General features: G+C 35.7%; 2 protein-coding genes across 6 annotated transcripts in view; one reads left to right on the top strand and one right to left on the bottom strand.

Moving 5' to 3' along the window:
* The window catches only part of LOC134848760 (WD repeat-containing protein 48-like), a 391,131-nt gene that overhangs the window by 175,170 nt on the left and 192,518 nt on the right, over positions 1 to 23,443 (bottom strand). The gene's annotated exons all lie outside the window — the stretch shown is intronic.
* On the top strand, positions 8,921 to 14,810 carry LOC134857018 (uncharacterized). 5 transcript variants are annotated; one of them, XM_063873344.1, is made up of 6 exons: positions 9,028 to 9,040; positions 10,755 to 10,929; positions 11,417 to 11,649; positions 13,181 to 13,307; positions 13,513 to 13,774; positions 13,993 to 14,810. In XM_063873344.1, exons 3-6 carry the CDS (start codon positions 11,451 to 11,453, stop codon positions 14,569 to 14,571), a joined length of 1,167 nt encoding a protein of 388 aa, XP_063729414.1. In that variant the 5' UTR covers positions 9,028 to 9,040; positions 10,755 to 10,929; positions 11,417 to 11,450; the 3' UTR covers positions 14,572 to 14,810. The 5 variants fall into 5 exon arrangements, with proteins under 5 accessions (XP_063729413.1, XP_063729414.1, XP_063729415.1 ...); XM_063873343.1 differs by lacking the exon at positions 10,755 to 10,929 and having other exon boundaries at positions 8,921 to 9,040; XM_063873345.1 differs by lacking the exon at positions 10,755 to 10,929 and having other exon boundaries at positions 9,028 to 9,109.

Genomic DNA, 23,443 nt, shown 5'->3' with positions numbered 1-23,443 from the left:
TACACTTTCTTCAATCCGAGTTCCGCAATTTTGGTGATATAATTTTGAGAAACATGAAAAAATCAAGACAGCTTGGACTCTGGTAAGTTTTTCGAAACGCTTGAAGAGCGGCCTGCTCGAAATCCAGCAAAATTTTTTTCAAGTCTACTGTATAGGGTTAAAATTTTAAGGGCGAAGAAACGATGCAATAAATTTTATGTTTCACTGGTTAAGAAGGCAAGAAGGCATATATGCAAGCGGGGGCTATTCCTGAAAGACTGACATGTATAGAGTAAAGATGATAAAACATATCAGGAGTAAATTTGAAAACTCCGTCAGCCAACCGAAAAACTGACTTTTCGAGCACACTTAGCTTTTCCGGGTCGCTGAATAAAACAATCTTTTCGTGATTATTTTGTCCACTGTTAAATCTTACAAATTTCTTGAAAAGCTCGGGTATTTCCAAAATTTCTGTTGCTGGGAGACCGGTTAAAACCTGTTCTCGTTGCTTGCGCATGCATTGTCCTGTTCGAACTAAATTTTCCTTAGTTTATAGGGCTAATTGACGTTTAAAATTTAGGGGTTAAAAGTGGGGGTTGAATAACGGGAGGTAAAAGAGTGGGACACCCATAAAAAGTACAAAGTGATAGATTTCGCTCCTAGTGAAAAATCAATTACGTCAAACGGCCTGCTTCAACCAATTTGGAACGATTTCTAGGACGGATTAAATCTTCACTTACGCGTTAATAGCGCGAAATATATCGCGCGTTGAATGTCGCAATATGGCCATATTGGCAATTTTTAAACCCTATTTTTACAAAAAAAAAGATCACAGGTGAAATATTGTTTCAAATCTAAGCTCAGCCTAACAATTCTTTTGGAATGATATTTAAAAAAGTTCTGTCGAAAATGGCTAGTTAGAAAATCGAAACATGACTGAAGAAAAAAACCAACCTGAGCACAAAAATTCCATTTCTTTCGTTACGAAAGTCGGAACAATTATCTTTCAAATTGAACACTTTAAGTAAAGCAACGAACTTTTATCGAGTGGAATTCATACTCTGACTATTTAATCTTTCGTTGATAGAGGCGCTCGCTTTATGATTTGACTTAGAGAGTCGAGCACAATTGTTTTGATAGATCTATGGTTAAGTTATGTAAATTAGAATTTAAAAGGGTCTATTCAACCAGCGGATATAGGAGGGCGGTGGGGGGGGGGGGGGGGGGGGGTTTGCGGACGCTTTTTTTCAAGGATTCGACCCCCTGCTGACCCAAAGGGTCCCCGTTGTACTATTTTGAAAAATCTTTTTTTGCTGACTAGCCTTACTATTTTTCCAAAGCACCTTTGGCTCCAACACGCGATTTTTTGGTCCAACACGCCGAAAACACGCAATTTTTTGGTCAATATTTTTCAGAAATTGCCTAAAAACGCATTTTTATGGTGGGGTAATTATAGTGATTTGGGACAGCTCAGAAAATCAATTAGTTCGACCTACAAAAAGGTTGGCCTAAAAATCTTTTGATTGGCGTAGACTTATTCGCTCAATGTGAACTTTTTGCATGCATTTTCTGGAGTCTTGAATTCTCAATTCTGATTTGCTGAAATGAGTTTTCCACTATTCGGTCTCACCATCACAAAGGACGCTATAGCGTATTTGAGTGTTGTTTTTTCTTTTGGTCTGACTTAACGGATTTTAATTTACTTAAAAGAAAGTAGAAAGAAATTAAATTAACGGAAAAACTCCACGCAACTTTCTCAAATCGGGCAAAACAATATAAGTTGGGAGAGTTAGAGACCAAAAATTATAAGTTATTTTTACTTAAAATTCGTAAAGATGATACTCAAAAAAACTTCGCTTTGAGCATTTTAGCCAACAGCCAGCACGTCCTATCATATGTGCAATTCACGGAAACACAAAACATTGAGGTAGCGCTTATTTAGGGGGGGGGGGGGAGGGGCGGGTTTAGGGGGGGTGGTCGAAAGTTTCCAGAAGTGCCTATAAACGCCTTTTTTGGCCTTTTTTCAAAAATTTGACTGCGGTGCGCAAATTTTGGTCATATTAGGTTCTTTGTAGTGGTGGTTTGAATTTAGTCGACCCGAAAAAAAAAATTTTTTTCTTTAAAAAGACCTTATTTTGGCCATTTTTTTTGTTCCGCAGGCAAATTTTTGGAAGAACAGGCTAACAAAGGCGTTTTTAGGCGTTTTTTAAGCAGTTGCGACCGAAAAATTATGTTTTTCCAGAACGCTCTCACCCCCTTGAAAACAGTATATATTGAGGCAAAGACGCCTTCAGGAAAATGTTAAGGTTGGCCAGCCAAAAAAGGTCTTAAAATATTAAAATTTTACCACAGGGGGGACCCTTTGAATAGACAGAGGGTTGAGTCCCTGAGAAGGAGGGCGTCTGCCCAAGACCCCCCTCAAAATCCGCCCCTGGATATTAATCAGTTTATTCCGCAGTTTAGTAGACGTGTGACTACTGTAGAAAAGAAGGTCAGTGTACGAATCGTAGGAAATTATTACCATGGCGATGAGCAATTGGAGAATCGAATTGCCGAAATTCACTTAATTAGTATAAGCTAGGAGTGCAAAAAAATAAGCAGCGCGATCAGAACAGTCTTCATTCACGATAGAAGTGAGATGAAGAAGAAGCTATGGTAAGCAGCAGTAATTTTAGTAAATTTAAACCACACGAAACCGAGATAGAAATAGATTCAATCAGCCAATTTTTTTTCCATGACAAAGAAAGGATTTCATTTTACATGAGTTGAACAGGCGAAATTGATTTCTGCAACTCGAACCAGTTGAAAAAATAACAAGTAAATCTTATCAAGGATTTGGTTGCAACATTGTACGTATTGGGAGAATCTTCGTCAGAAACCAATTAAAAGATGGTAGGATGTGAAGGAAAAGGAAAATGCGCCGAACAAAGATTTTAGGAAACGAATTTATACCAAATGTGGAAAAACGTGTGAGTCCTTATCTGGAAAAACCCACGAGAACGGTTAGCGGATGCATCAATTTTTTCCCGACATGTCGAACAATTTACCTCTAAAACGTGCAGATCTAATGCTGCGTCATCGATAATTATCGACACACCATGACCGATTGAATTTGAAGCTTTTTTCTATTCAAGTTTCCAAAGAAAATTAAAGTCTAAGAAAAATAGGAAAGTTTTTATGTATATATATTTTGCGGATCTCTGAAACCAACCCAAAACAAGGATAGCTGGTTACTGTGCAAAGAGCACAGAATGTTCCGACCATAGTCTAAAAAAATACAGCAATTTTTTCTTCAAATTAGTGTTTTTAGTGTGATAAAATTAGCTGAAGGAAAAATTGAGATTAGGATTATTCAGCAGTCACAGTAAAACAAGCAAATTGAAAAATAATTTTTGTAGAAAAATGACTGGAAAAACTTTTTCAAATAGTTGTTTTTACAGTTGTTTGAAGTTTTGAAGACATTGATTCCAAAAACACACACAAAAAAAAACAAATGTACTCGAGTTAAATTAAGTTCTTACGTTTCAAATTAAGCTAATGAAAGCTTTTAAGCTATTGAAGTAAACTATTGTGAGCCTGCTCGCTCGCTTTATTTGCTCGAATTGAGACAAAACCAAAGATTTCAGGCTAGTTTTTGTTTGAAAATTTTTATGTGTCGATGGTATTACCAAAAAATTTTGGACATGCTTCAAACATTCAATAATTTTTTTTCCAATTGAATTGAGGCAAACTAATCGGTCTTAAAATTTCTCCATACAATACAAACTTTACTAAATAAAATTTGATTTTGTCTGCGTAAAATTCATAGTTCAATGTCAAAATTTATAACACAAAAAACTATTCGAGACCAGTTAACGGGCAAAAGAAACATTGAGGGCTTATTGTTTCGACTTTTGAAGAAAGTGAGGAATACATATGCTTGAGTGTTTCTTTATTCAGACGAATTTCACAATACCTTTTGCTTCCTCAGGGATCAATCCCTTGATCTGCATGTATCCAGTTGGGTGTATACAGCACTATAGTTTTCTCCAATGATTCTGGCTGATTTGCTTCGCTTTATGTTGTATGGCTGGCGAAGTATCCCGAACTACAAAATCGTTTCGAAACGTATTAAGGCAAAAAACTAATTTGTCTTTTTAATACTATACACGACATGATTTTTATTACTTAGGCTCATTTTGCCATCATTAAATTCACCAAAAGTTATTCCAGGCCAGTTACAGGGTCTGTCGGATCAAATAGGGTTTTGCCCTGATACAAGCAGTCTTGTTTTATTTGCGCGGCCTTTCAAGTAAATATTCATCAGATTCTGAATCATTCATTTTCGCTATTGCATAATGTTTTGTAGATTACTTTTTAATATCAAAATAGATGACCATGAAATTATTTTCAACCAGTTTTGTTCGGAAACATTTTACGATAAGAGGCGGTCAGCAGTTGGTAATATTGTGTCGTTTCAACTCATTACGAGGGCAAACTGTGCTCCGAATAGGCACATAATTTGTTGTCTCTAGGTCACTTGAATAGAGAGACAACTTTCAACATGTCCCAAATTATAAGTGCTTTCCATTGAAAAAATTCTGTGGATTCTGGGTACGAAGACTTGTGACGTAAATTTTTGTCGGCAAATTTGTTTTGTTGCGGATTCCGCAGCAAATGAATATAGCTAGCTACTGTGAACTTCGCAAAACGTAAGTGGTTTCCGCCAATCTGAGTGCAATCAGAAAAACTTGTTAACGAAATCAGCAAAAATAAGTAGATTCCGCAAAATGTCAACAGTTTTGCCAATTGTGTTTATAATTTGAAGTAAAAAAAATCATAAACAAATTTTACTGTTTGTTTGTTGATTTCGTAAGGATTCCGCAAAAACAGCTGCAACTTACTCATTTTGTCTAGTTTTTTGTACGATTCTGAGCGGTACAGGTACAATCTTGTAATTTGTTCTTGTTGGAATCCAAAACAGCAACGAAGATCAAAAAAAGAACTTTGTTATCAACTGTATTCGTAAGAATACTTTTTCATTTGTAATGTATGTGAAATTAAGTTTTCAATTCAGTTAGGAGACATTTATTCATCCTCGGGTCCTTAGGGTCCGTTACTCCGGTCTTCCGGTTTACTGCAATGGTACTTAGTTTGTGCAGTTTTAGCCATGATGGTGCAATTGAGTGCGTCAGCTCTACGTCCTCTTCCGCTAGCTCTTGTTCATCCAGTACCCGAGGTGTCTTCGTGTTTTTTGGGGCGTAAACTAGGTCACTCCTTTTTTTCCAATCCATGTTTATTTCGATCTCCGGTCGTCCGTTTGCCTAATCTAAGAATTTTGTATATTTTAATTTATTACAATCGTCCAACTTGGATTTTTCACTGACGGTTTTTTTGCGAGATTCCGGAGTACGGTGTTTGCTTCTTTTTTAATGATGGACCTTGAATGGTGTTAATTTGGTTTTAGAATGTGGTACGGAGCATAGTACGCTAAATGTTTTGGAGATTTATTTTTGAATTTCTGATTTCTTTCTTCCCGTAGGTACGTTAAGACAGTTTCTTATTGATCAGTTCGTTCTTGCGACCAACCCTGTAGCTTATGGGTCGTTTACCGGTATTTCATAAGTTCCATTTCTTCCTAAAAGGAATTTGAATCTCAATTGAGAAAATCCGGAGGCTTAGTCCATATAAAACTCTCTAGGGTCCTCGTAATTTGCTATAAAACTCCTGAGGAATTCGAGTACGGGAGTACGTTTTTCGAAATATTACGTGAACAGACATCCGCCGACGGCCAACGTGGAAACACGTCGACCACCACGGGAACGTATTTATTTCGCCTTTTATTATAGTTAACATGGCCACAAAAGTCATTATGTACTAAATCATTCGGTTCATTAGATTTTTACTTATTACCTAAAACTCCCTTCGGAATATCCGGCTCAAGACTTTTTCCTGGTTCCAAGCAGTCTTTGCAGTATTTTCCAGTGTCCGATAGATTTCGATGCATTAAAGGGATTTATACAACTTTCGTCGGCGCAAATATTTGGTCCCTTCCAGAATGGTTGAAAAGCATCGCTTTTGGGAAAACTAGACGCACTTCTTACTATTTCGAAGGCAGTAGGAGAAGCCCGGGGATTGGTGGGTGAAAAAAAATGATCTGTTTTAATTATGTCGTCGCGCTTAATTTTGCCTGCAACTTTTCCGGGGTAACAAGTTCAATATCAGAGTCAGAGCTCAGACTAAGGGGTTGGCTGGATAGTCGATTTAGTACAACGTTAAGATTGACATTTCCGGATTGGGTGGAAGTATTTACATTGGCTGATTTTTCTACTGCTTCGAGTTTTTATTGGAGAAAAAGAAGTTGACATTTTAGTGTATGAGTTGGAAAAAAATGAATAGTTTCGGATTCATATGAGCAACTGCACGTAGAAGCACGAAAGCAATGTCTGAAATTGGGTTGGCTGTATTTACTTATATCTGTCGGTCAACGAGCGTTAGTTTCACGCAACAAGCGTTGCTCGTTGCGTGAACTTAATTTTGTGCTTTTTAAAATGAGCTATTGTAAGCTTTTTTCCTAAAAAAATGACGGCTCGTTTGCTTTATTCGCTCGGAATAAGAAGAAAAATCATAAATTTCAAAACTAAAAAACTTTAAAGAATTTTTAATGGGGTTCGAATCACGACTGAAAGGGTTTTGATATGATAGGTCTTTCAACCCAGTCCGATAATTATTTAAGTTACCTGATTTAAGAAAGCTAAAGCACACACAAACATAAAATTTCTCCCCATTTTCAACGGTCGGAACAAAAGCTTTGGTTACAGATCAACGACTCAAGTTGCTAAAAAAAATAAAGCGACAGGAACCAGTAAAGATGAAATTTTTGAAGGCACAATTCCATTTATTGCTCTAATTTTTGGGTAAGGATGAAGAACAAATAAGCATTCAATCCACATTCTAATATAAATGTCAAAAATTTGGTTAGTTTTGGTGGTATTCTTTTTAAAGCTAACTATGTTTTAAAACAAAAAAATATGTTTTGTTATATCAAGTCAATGATTTGTAATTTAGTATCATTCAATGGCTTAGTGATGCGCTTAAGAAGTTATTTGGATGAAATAATCTAAAAAATAATTTAGAGTCACTTTCTCGAAAAAAGAATTACAAAGCCTATTTTTTCCGAACAAAAATTTGAGTTCGTGCGTTCAGAACTCACGTCGTGAGTCAAAAGTACAATTTTTGAAAATCCTTATTGTAAAAAGCTTTCAACTTTGCGAATTTGATTGGTATTGAAAAGATCAATCTGTAAAGAGCGCTATCCTAGACGTAGTAGGCCCATCAATTAATTTGCCATCTAATGCCTGTCGGACTAAATTTTTCACAAAATCTCCGAAACATGTGATAGCATACTTTTTTTGCAGAAAATTTTTTGATGCCCTTAAATTTTGACAAATTGAATTACAAAGCATTCATAAAATTGTCAAAATTTTCTAATTTTTTTGTTTTTGTTAATCAGTTTTTTGTAGGTTTGTTTTCTCCATTTTTTTTGTAAATGTTCAATTTCACCTCTCCTCTGGTCGAACTGGTGGAACTGTGATCAGACCCATTCGACTAAAAAACTTAAAAAAATGTGGTACAAATCATTTGTTTGAAACAATTTATGATTCGAGTCACTAGACTGAAAAAGTTCATGATCAGACTCAATTTCGACCGAGCATGAAATGTTCGACTGGAATTCGAACGCGAAAAAAATATTCGAACCAAGATCGAGCGAAAAAAGCCTCCGACCGAAATTGGGCTGAAAAAAATTGCGACTGAGGCACATTCAATATGTTCCCTGGTCGAGGTCGGGGACTTATGATGCAACCATTGCGACTCAAAATGGGTATTTTGCGACTTTGTGAGACCCAAGTAATTTGTGCGACTTGAAAAAATATATGTTGCGACTTTGCGCAACCGGAAAAAAGTATATTGCGACCATTGCGACTCAAAGTGGGTATGTTGCAAAATTGTGTCTAAAAAAGTTGTTTTGCGGCTATTGCGACTTCAATTTAGAATTGAATTTCTGTTGTTTTAGATAAAATGAACATTGAAGTTCTGATTTTTTGAATTACTTGTAATTTTTGTAGATGTTACAAAAATATTGACCCTTCCGCTGGCTACCTTCATTTGAGAACAGCTTTAAGCCAATTTCTTAGTAGCTTCAAGGTTTGTAAGCATTTCTAGTTTGACCCTGATTTTACTCTAGTTCGAACCTGATTCGACCCTGATTCGACACTAGTACCACCATCAGACTGAAACTCAGTATGATGCTTCGAGTATCAGACCAAAATCAGGTATGTATTTTCGGTCTCGAAAAACTCGCTATTCGACCGACTTCGGTCTGATCACATTTCGACCAGTTCAACTCGAGAGGTATCCTTGTTGAATTGCAAAACCTCCGGGCAAAAATTAACGATTAATATTTCTTATTCGGCGGTTATGGAATTCAAACTTCAAACTAACTTAGCGACGTGTGTTTTTAATATTGTGATGACTGATTAAATGGGCCATTCCAGATGCTTCTGTGTTTGGCATAACTGCCCCAGAAAGAATGCAGAAAAATTATTGTTTTCAGCTTTCAAAACAACTGTTTTTCGGACACCGTGAACTATCCGCAACGTTATTAGTTTAGTTATTAAGCCGCTCATATTCAGAATTCAACGCATTGCATGCTGACTTTGCAAATATTTGGCATTAACTTTTATGGGAGGGTTTGTTTATGGAGGGAGGGAAGGGGAATTGTTTATATGGTTCCTTTTACTATGTCAATTTCTTTTATGACAATCAACCTAATTAACCTCAGAGCGAGAGCAAGGGTTGGAGTTTCTGGCTTAACATTTAAGTTGGGTTAATTTTGTTTGATCTATGGTATAATTTAGACCATTATATGTCACTTTTTGACATATCTGCAAAAGGTCGCATTACAACTTAAATTATAATGATCTTTTTGAAGAACGTTAAACTTTTCGGTTCGTCAAAAATTGCTTAACTTTCTTTCAACTAAATTTATACGTTCTCCGCCTTTTATTATTTCATTCAAACGGTAATTTTACCAATTGTCAGTTATACTTTGCTGTTTTTTTTTAATTAGTTTTTATTAATTAAAAAAAAGGTTTGATTTATTGAGATTAAAAAGATCCGATAAATCCCATTTCACAAAAAATGATTAGAAAAACTTCCAGAAGTTTACCCCAAAAACGGATCATTTTCGCTCTTTCAAAGTTAGTTTCGTTTGTCGTTTTTTCAATCTATAACATCATTTTTTTAAACAATTTTTCATACATTTTTCGCTCGTTGTATAAGTTTATATGCTTCCTAAGCTTTTCGGTTTAGATAAGAGACTCACTTGATTTAATTTGCATTGCAATGGACCCGATAGTTTTGACGTAATTTTTTTATTAATTAAACGAGCAAAAAGTGATTCGTTTTTGGAATAAAATGTTGGGCCTCAATTTTGCAAAAACAACAATAATACACCATAATTTGTAGTCAAATCTTTTAATCATCATTACTGTTTTTGTCTGGTCGCAAACCAATTTGAAGTTCCTAAATTTGTTTGTTTGTCCGAATAATCAAAATCAGCACAAGGAAGTGGAAACAAGTGAATGTTTGCTTAAAACATAATTGAATTGTTAATTTTCGCACCAACTTGCCCGAAAAACAGCAGAAGCTTAAGAAAAGAACCCGGAACTGATGTTTGTGATTACAAACGCTTTCCACGAAAAATTTGGTACCATAAACAATAATCAGACTGGGTTGAAGGATATATTATATTAGAGCCCTTTCAGTCCTGATTCAAACCGCATTGAAAAATTTACAAATCTTTGTACGGTGTCCACGGTGTCGAGAAAAACCATTTTGATATTTTTGATTCTTCGTCTAATTTCGAGCGAGTGAGCAGGCTTACATTAGCTTATTTATGCTTAATTTAAGCCTTGAAATTTTTAGATTCGTGTAAGTAAAGTTAGTTATTGAGGTTTTTAGCGCCCTATTAGGTACCAAAAAGATCAAAAAATTTCAGAAACAAAATTTGAAATTTTTTTTTACCATTAATTGTTTTCGTTTTTGTAGTAATTTTCCTACAAAAACTGTTTGTTCAAGTTACCTGTTTTACTAAGACAGTCAAATATGCCTAAGTTCTAGTTTTTCTTTCACCACGCAGAAAAAAAATGACACTAATTTGAAAACAAAACTTTTTTCGTCTGTCTAAGAATATGGTCGGAGCATTCTGGGCTACTTACACAGTAACGGGCTATCCTCTTTTTTTTGGTTTCAAATATATCTACGCCAAATAAGGCAAGAAGGAGCCTCGGAGATCAGAAAACTGCGTCCAGATAAAATGTAATTATTACTTTCAGAGAAGGGTCCGTTAGAGAGAAGGGTCCGTTAAAGAGGACGACAGATGTTAAAACAACAAAAGACTTTCTGTTACTTGAAAAAATTAGTAATGAATAGCTAGAACCTTGAATTTCTACAATTTTTTTGTTTTCAACTGAGAGCATTTAATCATATGAATTAATTTTTCTGCAAACTGGATTTTTTTACCAACAATTTTCTCAGAGCTTCACATGCTTCAACATTAAATAAATTTATACCATTTATTACAATGAAAAAAATAATTATCTCAATAGCTCGTCGTCTTATTTACCTTGCACCATAGAGGAGGAGGACTTACCAAAAAACGCCAAAATTATTTAACATTAGTCGGAATTAACATTAGTCGGGCTAATACGTGTTCAGACAATTGATTTGTCCAGACAACTGGGGAGAAAAAGAAATTTGGTGACTGAGGCAACTTATAATGCAGTTGGGCTAATGCGTGTTGCGAGTAGATTAAGCGGCAAACACTGATTTACCCGCATTGATCATCTCATGTCACAAAAAAAATCGATTTCGACTACCTAAAAAAAAGACTTATGGGGCTGAAGTCAGGTATCATATGCAGACTTTTCAGATGCAATTCTGTTTTAAATCAAACTCAAAACAAATTCTCAATGTCGAGAAAAAGTGGTCTGATTTTTTTTCGTTTTTCATACCAATGGCTTTCAGACTAATGAAGTTCCAATCAATTAAATTTTTTTTTGAGATCTTCATTATTTTATATATAATTAAGTGGTTATTATGGCTCATCGAAGAATCCAGCCCCCCCCCCCCTCATGTCTCTCTTCATTAGTTATAAAAATCAAAAAAAAACTTGATCAAAATTATTTTGGATTTTTTTCTATATTATGCTATAAGAATTTGCACGGCCGGATTATTTGGAATGAGAATCGAATTCGAATAAAAAAGATTTGCGCATTGAATTATAACTGAAACTTGTTATAAAAAATGCGAATTCTTTCGTATAAAATCGGAGTTCTAAGGCGACAATTATGTTTCTTATAGGGTGAACTGAAGTGCTTTTGTATTTCTTGTTTAGCATACTTTCTACATTTTCAAAACAGCAATCGAATATGAACTTGAAAACGGATCTGGAGCCAGGTGATAGTTGCGATCCAAATGAATTCTACTCGCGTGACACATCTTCCAACTTCGACAAAATCGTCATCATTGCCTGTGTGTTCACGTTTATTCACGCGCCTTTTCTTATCGTGATGCCATTTTGCAATGAGCGTCTGAAAATGAACTCGCGCAAGATTATTGCGATGATCGGTGACGGGCCTTGAATTACATACTACTGACTGATTGCGCACTCTGCGTGCACCAGTAATAATTGTTAATCAATTGTTAGAGTCAATCAATTTTTCAGCTACTTTTCGCACTAATAAATACAGTCACGTGACATAGAAAATGCAAATTTTTGATTTCAATGAGCAAATGAATGATTTTCTTCTTCACTTTTTTGACGTTTTCTCTGCATCTATCTAGAGTAACTTCTTCATTTTTTTTGTATTGCGCCACAAAGAGAAAATCAAGCTCATCAGCTCCTCAAAAAAACAATTTGAGCCCAAAAACTCAATTTCCTTGTGTTGTTTGCGAGGGTTTTTTCACAGCAAGAACACGTCTCAAGCTACTTATGATATATTGGCGATTTTACGCCTTCAAAACAAGATTTCAAATTTTGAATGGATTAAGTCCTTTCAAATAGTTTCATCTAGCGTTTGTCACAATTTCTACCCTATGTTTAAAAACTCGGTTGTTCGAGGCCCACCATGATCCGTGCTCATTGCTTGAGGGTGAAGCAACATTACCCAGTCCAGAAAAATAACCAAAAATTGCATATAACTCTTAAGCAGGGCACAACAGCGGTTCTCTGTGGAGAGCTGAACAGCTCGTATGTTGGTCCTTCCTCTTGCGGCTAAACAGTCTTAAAGGAAACAGATGCAGAGAAAACGTCAAAAAGGCAAAAAACACCGTTCAATTGCTTTTTGAAACCAAAGATTTGCAAATTTTTTGTCCTGAGATTGTCCTGAGATTTTCGGATTTGCCCTCTGGTTGTACTAATTTTTTTCATACAAATACAAAGACCAATAAAACTGCAATCTCAAGTTCAACGATTCAGAAATTGTCGTAGCAGCTAATTTGAAGCAAAAAAAAACGGATGAGAGTAAAGAAACTTATAGCAAAGGTGTGGATTTTTTGAGGGGGTTGCAAGCAGTAGCGGATTTATGTGGGAGGGGGCGGGATGATGCTCGGGTGGGGGGGGGGGCATTTTATATCAATTTTGAGGGGGGAGCGCGCGACGAAAAAACGCGATTTTTCGCTCGAAATTTTCCAAAAAAAGCCTACAACCCCTTTTTTGGGCTTTTTTTCAAAAATTTGCCTCCGGCGCAGAAAATTTGGTCAAATTAGGGTCTTTATAGTAGTTTGGGAGAGCTCAGAAAATCAATTTGGTCGACCTAAAACTCCTAGATCCGCGCCTGGTTGCAAGGGAAGATTTTTTTTGGGGGGATCCCAACCCTGACCAATCAGAGGATCCCCTTGTGATATTTTACGAGACATCAATTTTTGGCCGCAAAAATTCCAAAATTGAGGCTTATCACCTGATACCTAAATAGCCCAAATAAAGAGAGTCAAGTATACCATCCTTCAAAAACTCTTGCAGCCTTTTGACTAATACCAAGAATCAAAAACAATAACTTTGACTTTTTTGAGTCTGCTTAACTCTCATCGATTAAATATTTGAATAAGCACACTTTGAATCAGAGGTAATTTTTGAGGCGTCACCTGCCTGTTATGATAGTTATGTCGGATGTCGCGTCCGAGTTGCTCAAGTGCTGGGTGGCTTTGTTCGGTTTCCCCGACAACGAGAGGTCCTGCTACTGGGTCACTCAGATGCACTTAGTCACTAGAAATTGGTCTCAACTATGGTAGGTTCCATTGATTAATTCCATTGATAAATTATAAAGTTTGTACTGCTTCTTTTGTAGATATCTAAGTCAATGCCCCTAAATATGAAATTTAATGCTTTTTGTTTTTGTTTTCTTTGTTTGTTTTTTTAAACGAAAATGAATATGATCGGAACCGGCCATAGCCGCTCTCTGTTCCTGTTTATCTCATTTATGTTTACTTCAGGTCTCTCTGTCTCATAATCTGTGTTTATTTGACAATCAAGCCTCGATTCGGATTGAATGGCAGCTCTAAGTTTTTCTTAGTTGCCAGCCACTGCATAATTTGGCCCTATGGCTTCCTCCTTGATTTCATTACTGCCGGTCACCCTCCATATGCAATTAAATATTACGCATCAGGAGGTTCTGTTATCGAAGGATGCCGAGGAAACTTCTCTTTCGAAGTTTCCAAAGACGAAGAAGACTGTCTGATGGTCGGCACAGGAAAAGTTTGGATCAATTTATTTTTTAGCTTCCCTAATTGAATGCGATCAGAGGAGTTTTTTTGCTATTGTATCTTTGAGCGCGGGGGGTGTCAAAAAAGCAAAATTTTGATCAGAAATTGCAAAGCGTGCCTGCAGAGCGCGCTTTTTAGAGAGATCCAAAGTCAGCCTGTTAGACCTAAAAAAAATTGCATCGAAAAAATCAAATCTAAATTGGTCCAAAGGAATTGTACAAAATACAAACTGCCAACATTATTCTAATTATGATTCTAACAATCATCTTCTTCGCGTTGTCAATGAAAGCTGCTTATGAAAGCTACCAAACCTGCAGGAGCAAATGTAGGGAAAATATGCGAGCTTCGGTCAACGTTATTTTCGACATCTCGGCTGAGTTCAGTTTGAAAATTATACAGACAACGACCAAGCTATCGCTGACCGCTTTGATTTACATCATTGCCATTTTGCCCCTCTTGTGTCTTAACTTCTTTCAATTTAAACACGGAAACATTAATAACAGCGCTGTTCGCCAATTTTTTAACCTTTATCCGTATTTGTGCACTTCGCTGATTGGAATGATGAACATCATATCGTATGGATACATGAGTTCGGTGTTCCGCAGAGAAACGACGAATATTTTCAAACGAATGGTCAGAATGAGGATCTTCAGAAGCAGTACTGATGACGAGCAGTCGCCAGTCATAAGCACGCGCAGTGAGACAATGGGACTCTCAACAAACACTTTTTTAGACGACAAACAAATATTTGAGCACGCCGCTTTCACATCCCTTGTAATGACTGGATAAAAACTCCATCCAACGATTAGTACAACAACAACAATTACAACAACTCCATACAACAATTATGATAAAAAACCTTTCCGACCACTGAAGTTGGAGAAAGCTGTCATGGGGCAAAAACATTCAGCCTCTTTTTGATATCACGTGCAAACCAGCATGCAGTGCTGAATCATGTAAGCTTGAAACAACGAACAAAAAAGTTTTCAAACATAACTTTTCTCAAATTGGGTAAAATTAGACAAAAAGTGAAGAGACAAAACTTGTTTAGAATTTCACGAGAATAAATAGGGTGCATTTTTTCTCCGAAATTCTCAATCAGAATTTTACCCCAAAAATAGGTCATTTTGATTTTTTAGTTTAATTAAGCTGAAACTACCGAGTTGCTTGATAAAAAATTATATGAAACTCAGCCCAACAATTTTCTAGAGGGGTTAAATTCCCTTCTACAAACTTTTACCCTTTTAAAACTTGTTAAACTGTGTAAGAAGCTATTTTTAATATATTTTTCTCATCAATTAACCTAATAGTTTCAGAGTAATTCTTGAATAATGAGAAAAACCCAAAATGACCCAATTTTGGGGTAAAATTTTGGTTGAGAGTTTTGGAGAAACTTTACACGAATTATTTCTAGAGCAATTAAGCTGTTTTGTCTCCTCACTTTTTGTTTTTACCCGATTTGATAAAATTTTTTTTGAAGTCTCTTATTTTGTCATATTTGACTGGATAATTCAAATCAGCACTGTATATCTACGCAACAGAAAATGTGTCCTAAATTTTTTTGAGATTGTCTGTTTTTTTTTGCAAATTCGAAATATCAGCTATTTTTTTTTCAAATTTAACTAATAAGGAAATCCTAGCAGATCCATATACAGTACTACAGCATTAGGATGTTTTGGTGGCTAATACATTTTGAAAATTCTTACATGTGTGTTTTCATTAGGCTTTAGTTAGATTTTTTGAATATGCAATTTGAAGCACAATCTGTTATCGAGAAAGAGGCCTAGATAATTGTAAGGCGTTTCTATCACTGTTTTTGTCCAAACTGTAGACTTGATGTTTTATCCTTCTTAACTCCGAGTTAACTCTTTCTCAATCATCCAAGTCTTAACAATATCGAAGTCACTTGCTTTCGCATCAAATTATACGGATGATTGTTTTTGAGGTTAGACAAATATTCGACAGATCCTTTAAATAGGTTTCAACGAGAAGGAACCCAAAACAAACCCTTGTGGACTTACAAATACATTTCGAGCTCGATACTGTTTTCCCTACAACTGAATTTTACGATAAGACTTTGAGAATTGATGAAACCAATTTTTTTCTGCATTTCTCGTTTATCCATAAATTTTACATTTTTCAAGCAGAGTCCCATGGTCAACGCTGTCAAAAGCTTTGTTGCTTAAAAACGATTTGATACATAAAATTCTTCAGTCATTTTTTCAGCTGTTGTCAGCTAAGGTTTTACACTTTTGTGAAAAGTTAATGGTCTAATATTGTTTCACTATAAATTTGGTCCATTTTTATCCATTTAACCAACCTTTTTTTAGCTGAAGTTTGCCGATAGACATTTATTGGTTCAGTAGAATAGAAATTGCGCAGCAAATGACTGGATTCATTTTTCCACGAGAAACCTACTTTGTTTGTAAGCGTCTTGAGCTTGTTGATTATCAATTTACTAAATCACTCGCAATTGTTCCTTCCACGTACATCGAGTTTTCATTTTCGGTGTTTGGAAAAAATTATGCAATCAGTTTTTGCTGACCTAGTATTCAAATTTACAAGAGCTATTTTATGTTCAGCGGCTTTTTTCATATTCATTTTTCTGTGCAAAATTATCCCAGAAACATTAGTTTGCCTTTATCGCGAAAAAAAACTTTTTTATCGGCGTGATTATTTTTTTCCGTAAACTATTCAAGTTTTTGTTGATCTGACTAGATGTATTTGCGAAGTAATTGAAAAGTATTCTTTCAAAATTATTTTATCTGAGCAATGATCCGATACATTGAGGGTTTCTACATTTTTTTTCAGAAAAGAGCAAAAAAAAATCGAGATAAGTCGAAATTGCTTCATAGTCTCGGATTATTTTAAGATCACTTACCTTTCTTGATCAAATGTAAAAAGTGTGTCATGCAGACTGAACACTGTGATGGTATTTGGTTTCAATTGTTTCCCTTTGTAGATTATCAAACTTAATTCCTCCAAGCAGCTTTACCTCTGAGATTTTGAACAGAAGCTTGGCCAGCTTGGCCACAAATCTATTAGTCATCTTAAAAGCGTGATCCTTTACCAACTATAGCAAACTTTTTTTGACGTCCTCAATGATGGCAATTTCGTGCTCAACAACCATACGAGCTCAAAAAAAGGTATGGGAAGCAGTAAATTGCAAAATAAAAATTTCTAATGTACAATCAAACTTTTCTTAGATTTTCTTATCGTCCTATCGAAAACTCAAAGAAAAAATGCTGAAGAAAAAAAGAACTAGTTTTTGTTCTATGAGATTTAACTAATCTTGTAGAAGCGAGGTGTCTGAGAAGAAAACATAAAGCAGGAACAAGCAAAATCTGATTTCTAGAAGCCATAAATGGCTTTTTTTAAGAACGCTGCTGCTTTTTGTTGCCTTTATTTGAAAATCAGCTGTATTTCTAATTATACAAAAAGTCAAAAAAACTCAGACAGCAGAAAAAAGCAGACGATGAAATGTAGTGAAACCAATGCGAGAAGGTGAAAATTGCTCCTGGATAGATCAGTTTTTTGGCCGTACTGCAAAACCATAAAGCATAACAAAAAAGCATTTTGCCCAGTTGACATTTCAAAAACGTGTAAAGTTGGATCAAATTAAAGAAACAAAAAAAAACCATTTTTTCTATAGAATTCAAAAACTTTGGCTGTTTATACAATTCATTATAAACTATATACTATTTGCTGACAGATAAGAAAATTATAGAGTTTATATTCTCAGTTTTTTTCTTATTTTTTCACTTTGTCATTGCTTGAATCTTTTGATCAGGTGACAAACTTTTGTAGCGACGACTGATATGCTCTTCATCTCTTAACGCCACAGCAGACAATTCAAACTTTGCAAACTTTTTGTGTTCTCTAATGACACGCATATTAGAATTCTACCACTTTTATTGCTTTCATTTATCACTTGGCATTTGTTCGAGATTTTCGTTTTTTCTAGATTTGCTATTTTGTTTCTATAAATTACTTTTAGCTTCGGCATTTTTTTTTTTGCTAATGTGAGTCGTCAGATGAAAAAAAACAGAAAAAAAAACGTAAGTTTCAAAGGAAACTTCACATAACCTGGCTAAAACTCAAACCATATTTTTGTGATCCTATTGACGTTCAATTCCACCTTTAATTTTTCAATAATTCTCATCAAAAAATTGCCCTCTTGCGAGCATCCATTTAGCGCATTTCGATAATCAGCCATTTTCTTCATTGACTCATTCCCTAAGAATTTTGTTCATAACATGCTCAACACTTTGTAGATCTCTGAATACTTTTTCCATGTCAGTATTACCGGTTAACACTTCTTTGACATCAAAATCCTGGATAGCATTGCGAGTTAAAACATTAATCATTTTCACCAAGAATACTACCTTTTCCATTTTGACGTTAAAAAAAATTGAAAAGTATAACAAAATAATTGAAAATGAGCAACGCTAGAATATTTGGCGCAATTCGCCTTTAAATTCATGTCGGTGTGATAAATAGGCACCTTGGTGCTAAAACTGGGGCGTACAAAACCAAAGGATTAGCAATCAAAAAGTTTCTCAATCAAAATCTTATGTTTTTTTTTCGCCTCATATCTTCTTGATTTTCAATTCGTTGGCTTTTTGGATTCCGCTGCGTTTCATGTTTTTTTCTACACCTGCTTATGGTACCAGGCTTGCCTGAAAAATGGACAAATGATTAACTCAGAGGAGAAACGGAGCTTTGCATTACTTATAAAACAAAAAAAGTCGAAAAAAAATTGAAATAAAAACTAGTTACACCATAAGTTTCATGCCTCGTTAAAAGACCACTAGGTACCAGGCTATAACTAGAAGCAGGCGCTTTGTTGCTTTTGATTTTTTATATGGTACAATTTTGGTTTATAATCATATTTGGTAGAATAATTATTGAGAAAATTTCAGAAAAAACTAGCACCAAACATAAAGTTTGACATTTCCGAGAATTATAGCTTTGTGCATTGGAATATTGGACGTAGCCGCCTACGCAACTTCTAAGAAATTTAAGCAATTCTAGTTTTGATAGAACCAAAAAATTCAGATAAGGAAGAGTAGTTTTCGAACCGACAAATATTGTGCAGATAAAGGAAAGTCTGACAAATCAATTTTTACCGGAAAACTTTGAAAGCAAATAATAAAGCAAGAAACGTTGCGTACAGAAAAAAATAAGTTCCCGATTACACTACACTTGCTAGTGTAAGTGTAATAAAAATATTCTATACGATCTGGTTCTAGTTGAAACCAAACGTTTGATCAACTCTTTGTTTTGACCGCGTTATTTCGCCAATTTATCATAACTCGTTAGAGATTTGTTAATGGGTTTGAAACATCCTCAATTTGAACTCAAAAAATTTTGGGGATCTAATGAGCTAGATCTTTGCGTTAAAAAGCCAAGATAAAAAAGCCAGGCGTCAAAAAGTAACGAAAATGTTTTGGAAGGTTAAGTTGTTGCAGTATCTTATAAACTTATGCCAGCCTGAATGAAACAAACTTTGAATCAACATAATTTCTATCGTAACCCAATGCATCAGCCGGCTGGACATATCTTCGAAAAGTTCGCCAAAAAAGGCTTCTGGCCTATTTTAGTAGTCAGCAACGAAATAATCCACCAACTTTTAAATATCGTCGGCTCTAGTAACTTTTCAGCTTTCAGCCTGTTGTTTGTGCGCTATAAAAGAAGAAAGCTCTATTAAACAAGGAATTTCATAACTTTTCTTGAATAACCATTTGGATTTTATAAATTCAAAACCTTTTTGTTACTTCCAAGGATGTTTCAACAAGGAAAACGCCTCTCTAAAGAGTTATTTGACGACCTGCTAAATGCGCCTGCGAAACAAGATTCTTCAAGTCTCGATTGAAAACACTTTTTTTCAGATATTTACAATTTTCACTGTAGTCATCTTTCAAGATTTTGTAGATATGAAATATTTAAGAAACCCTACTTACGTTCGTTCAGTTGTTGGGTTGACATTAAAAAAATAGAACTTACTTGTTCCGTGACTGTTCTTTGGATAGGGCGTTTTTGCAGTCAAAACGAAGTAGCTGTGGTACTAATGTAATGAAAAACCATTGGAATGGGGTGTCATATTAAAAACAACTCAGTTAGGTTTAAAGGTGCAATAAAAAAAGTGCCCAAAATGATTACCATTGAGAAAAAACGGTTAGGCTAATTTAGAGAGAAGATTGGGTGACAATTTGGCACTCTTCAATGACTAAGTGAATCTAATTAAACATAAAAAACAATCCATTTAAGCTACCCCGGGAGGACAATTTTCACACTATTCAAAATTCTTGCTAAAAAAGTGGCGAATAACCTGGAATACGCATATTGTTGATTTTCCATTTTTTTGCAAAAAGAACTGTAATTGAATCATTCTCTTGCAACAAGACAGTAATGTTTTTTTTTGTTAAGACTATGAATAAGATTGTGATAAATTATTAGTAATCATGGGCGGATTTAGGGTAGGGGCAGGGGGATGGACGCGTCTAACCCAGCGATACGAACACCCTCACCCACCAACCAAAGGGTTCCCCACTTTGAAATTTTTTCTGACATCCATTTTCGACCTGTCTTTTGTTTCTAAAAATTGCCTGCAACTTAGGAAGATTTGTCAAAATAGGGTCTTGATAGTGATTTAGGAGAGCTCGGGAAATCATTTTGGTTGATTGAAAAAAAGGTTGACAAAATTTTCGAAATTGTTTTTGGAAAACCCGAAAAATCGCTCAATGTCATATCGTTTCTAAATTTTTATACAGTCATTAAAACAAATACGCAATAAATGAATATTTAAAAAAATGCAAACGTTTTTAAAATCAGATTTCTCTATTCTTCGTTTTGATTTTTTATTCAAATGGTTTGCGTCTTATAAGAATTATTTGAAGTTCTCCTCAGAGAAAGCTGGGCAAAAATAGAGCCTTTATTGGATAATTGAGACAGTGTTCGAAAAACCAAAATTTAAAAACTACTTGACACATATCTAGGATAAAATTGTTTTGCTCGGATTGAGCATGCAGCGATATTCAACGTTGTTTGAGAGGAAAATCAGCTTTACCATCTCTAATCAGCGTCATGCTATTCATGCCCAGGTCTAAAATATTGACAGTAAAGCCAAAATCTTAATTAGGGGTGAATGGTCTCTGAGTAGGATGTGAGACATCGGAATCAGCACTGAGCTAGTGCTATTTTTTATATATAAAACGCAAAAAGTGCCCACGAAGCTCACCTCTCTATCCTACGAATTTTAGTCATCATATACGTTACCTCAGGCTATCATCGCTTCAAACATTTCCATAAGCTGAGCATACTAACGGCTCAGTCTAGAAGAAATTTACTGTGCCCACGATTACTTGAGTCCAAAATCAAATTTTGAAAAAATCATCGATTTTACGCGCGCATTAATTTAGCAGGGGTGGATTTGGGAAAGGCAGGGGGGACGACTGTTGTGATTCAGTATTTTTAGTATGTTATAACCTTGACCTCTATGACCTAATTACATACCAGTCAATAATAACTCTACGAAGTCCAGTGGACTTCGAGTCACTAGTTGCTCTTTTTAGACTACAGTCAGTTTTAATTCAAACATTACTTTTATCCTCTTTTAACTTTAGTTAGATACTCAAGTTACCATTGGTACATCTTAACTCTTTATTATGGCGCAGTCAACAACTGATTCGAACCTGAGGGGAATACCCGCCTTTTGGCCGAACCATACGGTTGAACCCCCCACCCAATGGAATAATTGGATAGACCAATTTCATTTGGCCATTATCGCGAAGGAAAACCTAGACCTAGATAATCTCAAAGAACCAATGGAAGGGGAGACGACGTTACCAATCCTAGAAGGCGCCCAGGAGTCAGAAACTGACCAACAGAGGAAAGCCAGGGAGGCCAGGAACAAAGAAACAATGCGAGTCTATGAACACGCTGAAGAGAAAAGACTAGCAGAAGAAAAGAGAAAATTCGGAGGAATGAGGAGATACGAGGCCGATAAAAAAGTAAGGTCAATCCTATACTTGGCCTTAGGAGCGGAAGGCAAAAGAGTTTTCGCCCAGAAACATCCAAGGGTAAAAATCCTAGGAATCTCATTCAAGGAGTTTTACGAAATGCTAGAATTGGCTTTTATCAAACCAACCAACATAACATTCGAACGATACAAATTATTGAGCAGGAAACAAAAGGATAGAGAATCCTATGAACAATTTTGGGGCGCGTTATCAGACTTGGCGAGATCATGTGAAATTGGAATTAATGCAGAACAGGAGTGGATCAGAGACGTATTTATCTTTAACATGAAAAACTGCGACTTACAACGTAGACTACTTTCGGAAACTCTCAATCCATTGGATGCATTAAACCAAGCTATAATTGACGAAAAAGGCTACTACAACCACCTCAAACTGACCAATATGACTAGATCTTTCAACACGACAGGAAATAGTGGAAGAGGGTATAAAAACTTCAACAACGTTAAAAAGGAACCAAGCTTAAACATAGAAAGATCTAATACTTGTATGAAATGCGGGAATGCGTTTACCAAGGGTCATCTGAATGTGTGTCCGGCGAAAGAAATCGTGTGTAATATTTGTAAATATAAAGGACATTTTGGAAGACTTTGTAAATCGAAAGGAAGAAAACCCGCTGTAAATACTGTAGATGAAGCTGTAAATAGTCAGAATTGTTCATATTCCCCAGAAGATCTTCAGATGAGAAGCGAAGAAAATTTTTGTGGAGTTATTAACGCTTGGACCGAAGAGGGGATAAGTGATAACGATGACTATTCCGTCCTCAACATTAGAACAATCTACGATACCAATGGTTTGGAAACAAAAAAAACTTGTCAACATCGGTTTGGGAGACGACGCGATAGTCAACTTGAATATTCCAGTGGATTCGGCAAGCCCAGTGAGTTTCCTGAAACAAAATGTACTTCACGAATTGAAGCTGAGAAATCCACAGTTGAAGATTCAGCCAGTTGAGAAGAAAACGAGGGAATTATACTGCGGATTCACTAACGACACAATCAACATCATCGGGAAGGTGGTTGTGAGGTTACAATCCAATGGATGGACCGCGGACGAATCCCCATTTTTCATCACTTCTGGACATGAGAGGAACATCCTGGGTAACGACAATCTCCCGAGAATTGGAATAGAGATAGCCCAAAGACAGCCTCTACTACCCGTCAACAACATATCACACACAGAATTGTGTAAGTCAAATAATTATTCAGATACGACCCTTAATCTGTATCATAGGTACAAAGGGCTATTTAACAGAGTGGGAAAAATACCTTCGGACAGAAAAGTTACTCATTTCCACTCCCCATTCAAACCTATCCAAAACAAAGGTCGAAGAGTTCCCTTACATCTACTCGATAACGTAAAAATGGAACTAAATAGAATGGAAAAAGAGGGGCACATCTTAAAGTTGAACAAATGCGACGAAGATTGTTTTATAAGCCCAATTGTGATTACAAGAAAAAAAGACGGTAGCATCAAGTTGGCACTAGATTCGAAATTATTAAATAATCAGATATTCAAAAACAAGTACCAGATGCCAAACATACATGAACTGATCGATAATATTGCTCTCCAACTGTCAAGCAAAGAGTCAGGGGAAGTTTGGTTTAGTAATCTAGATCTAA

The sequence above is a fragment of the Symsagittifera roscoffensis genome, chromosome 1 (genome assembly GCF_963678635.1).
Source record: "Symsagittifera roscoffensis chromosome 1, txSymRosc1.1, whole genome shotgun sequence".
NCBI classification, from domain to species: domain Eukaryota; kingdom Metazoa; phylum Xenacoelomorpha; order Acoela; family Convolutidae; genus Symsagittifera; species Symsagittifera roscoffensis.
This window is presented reverse-complemented; position numbering and strand designations above follow the sequence as displayed.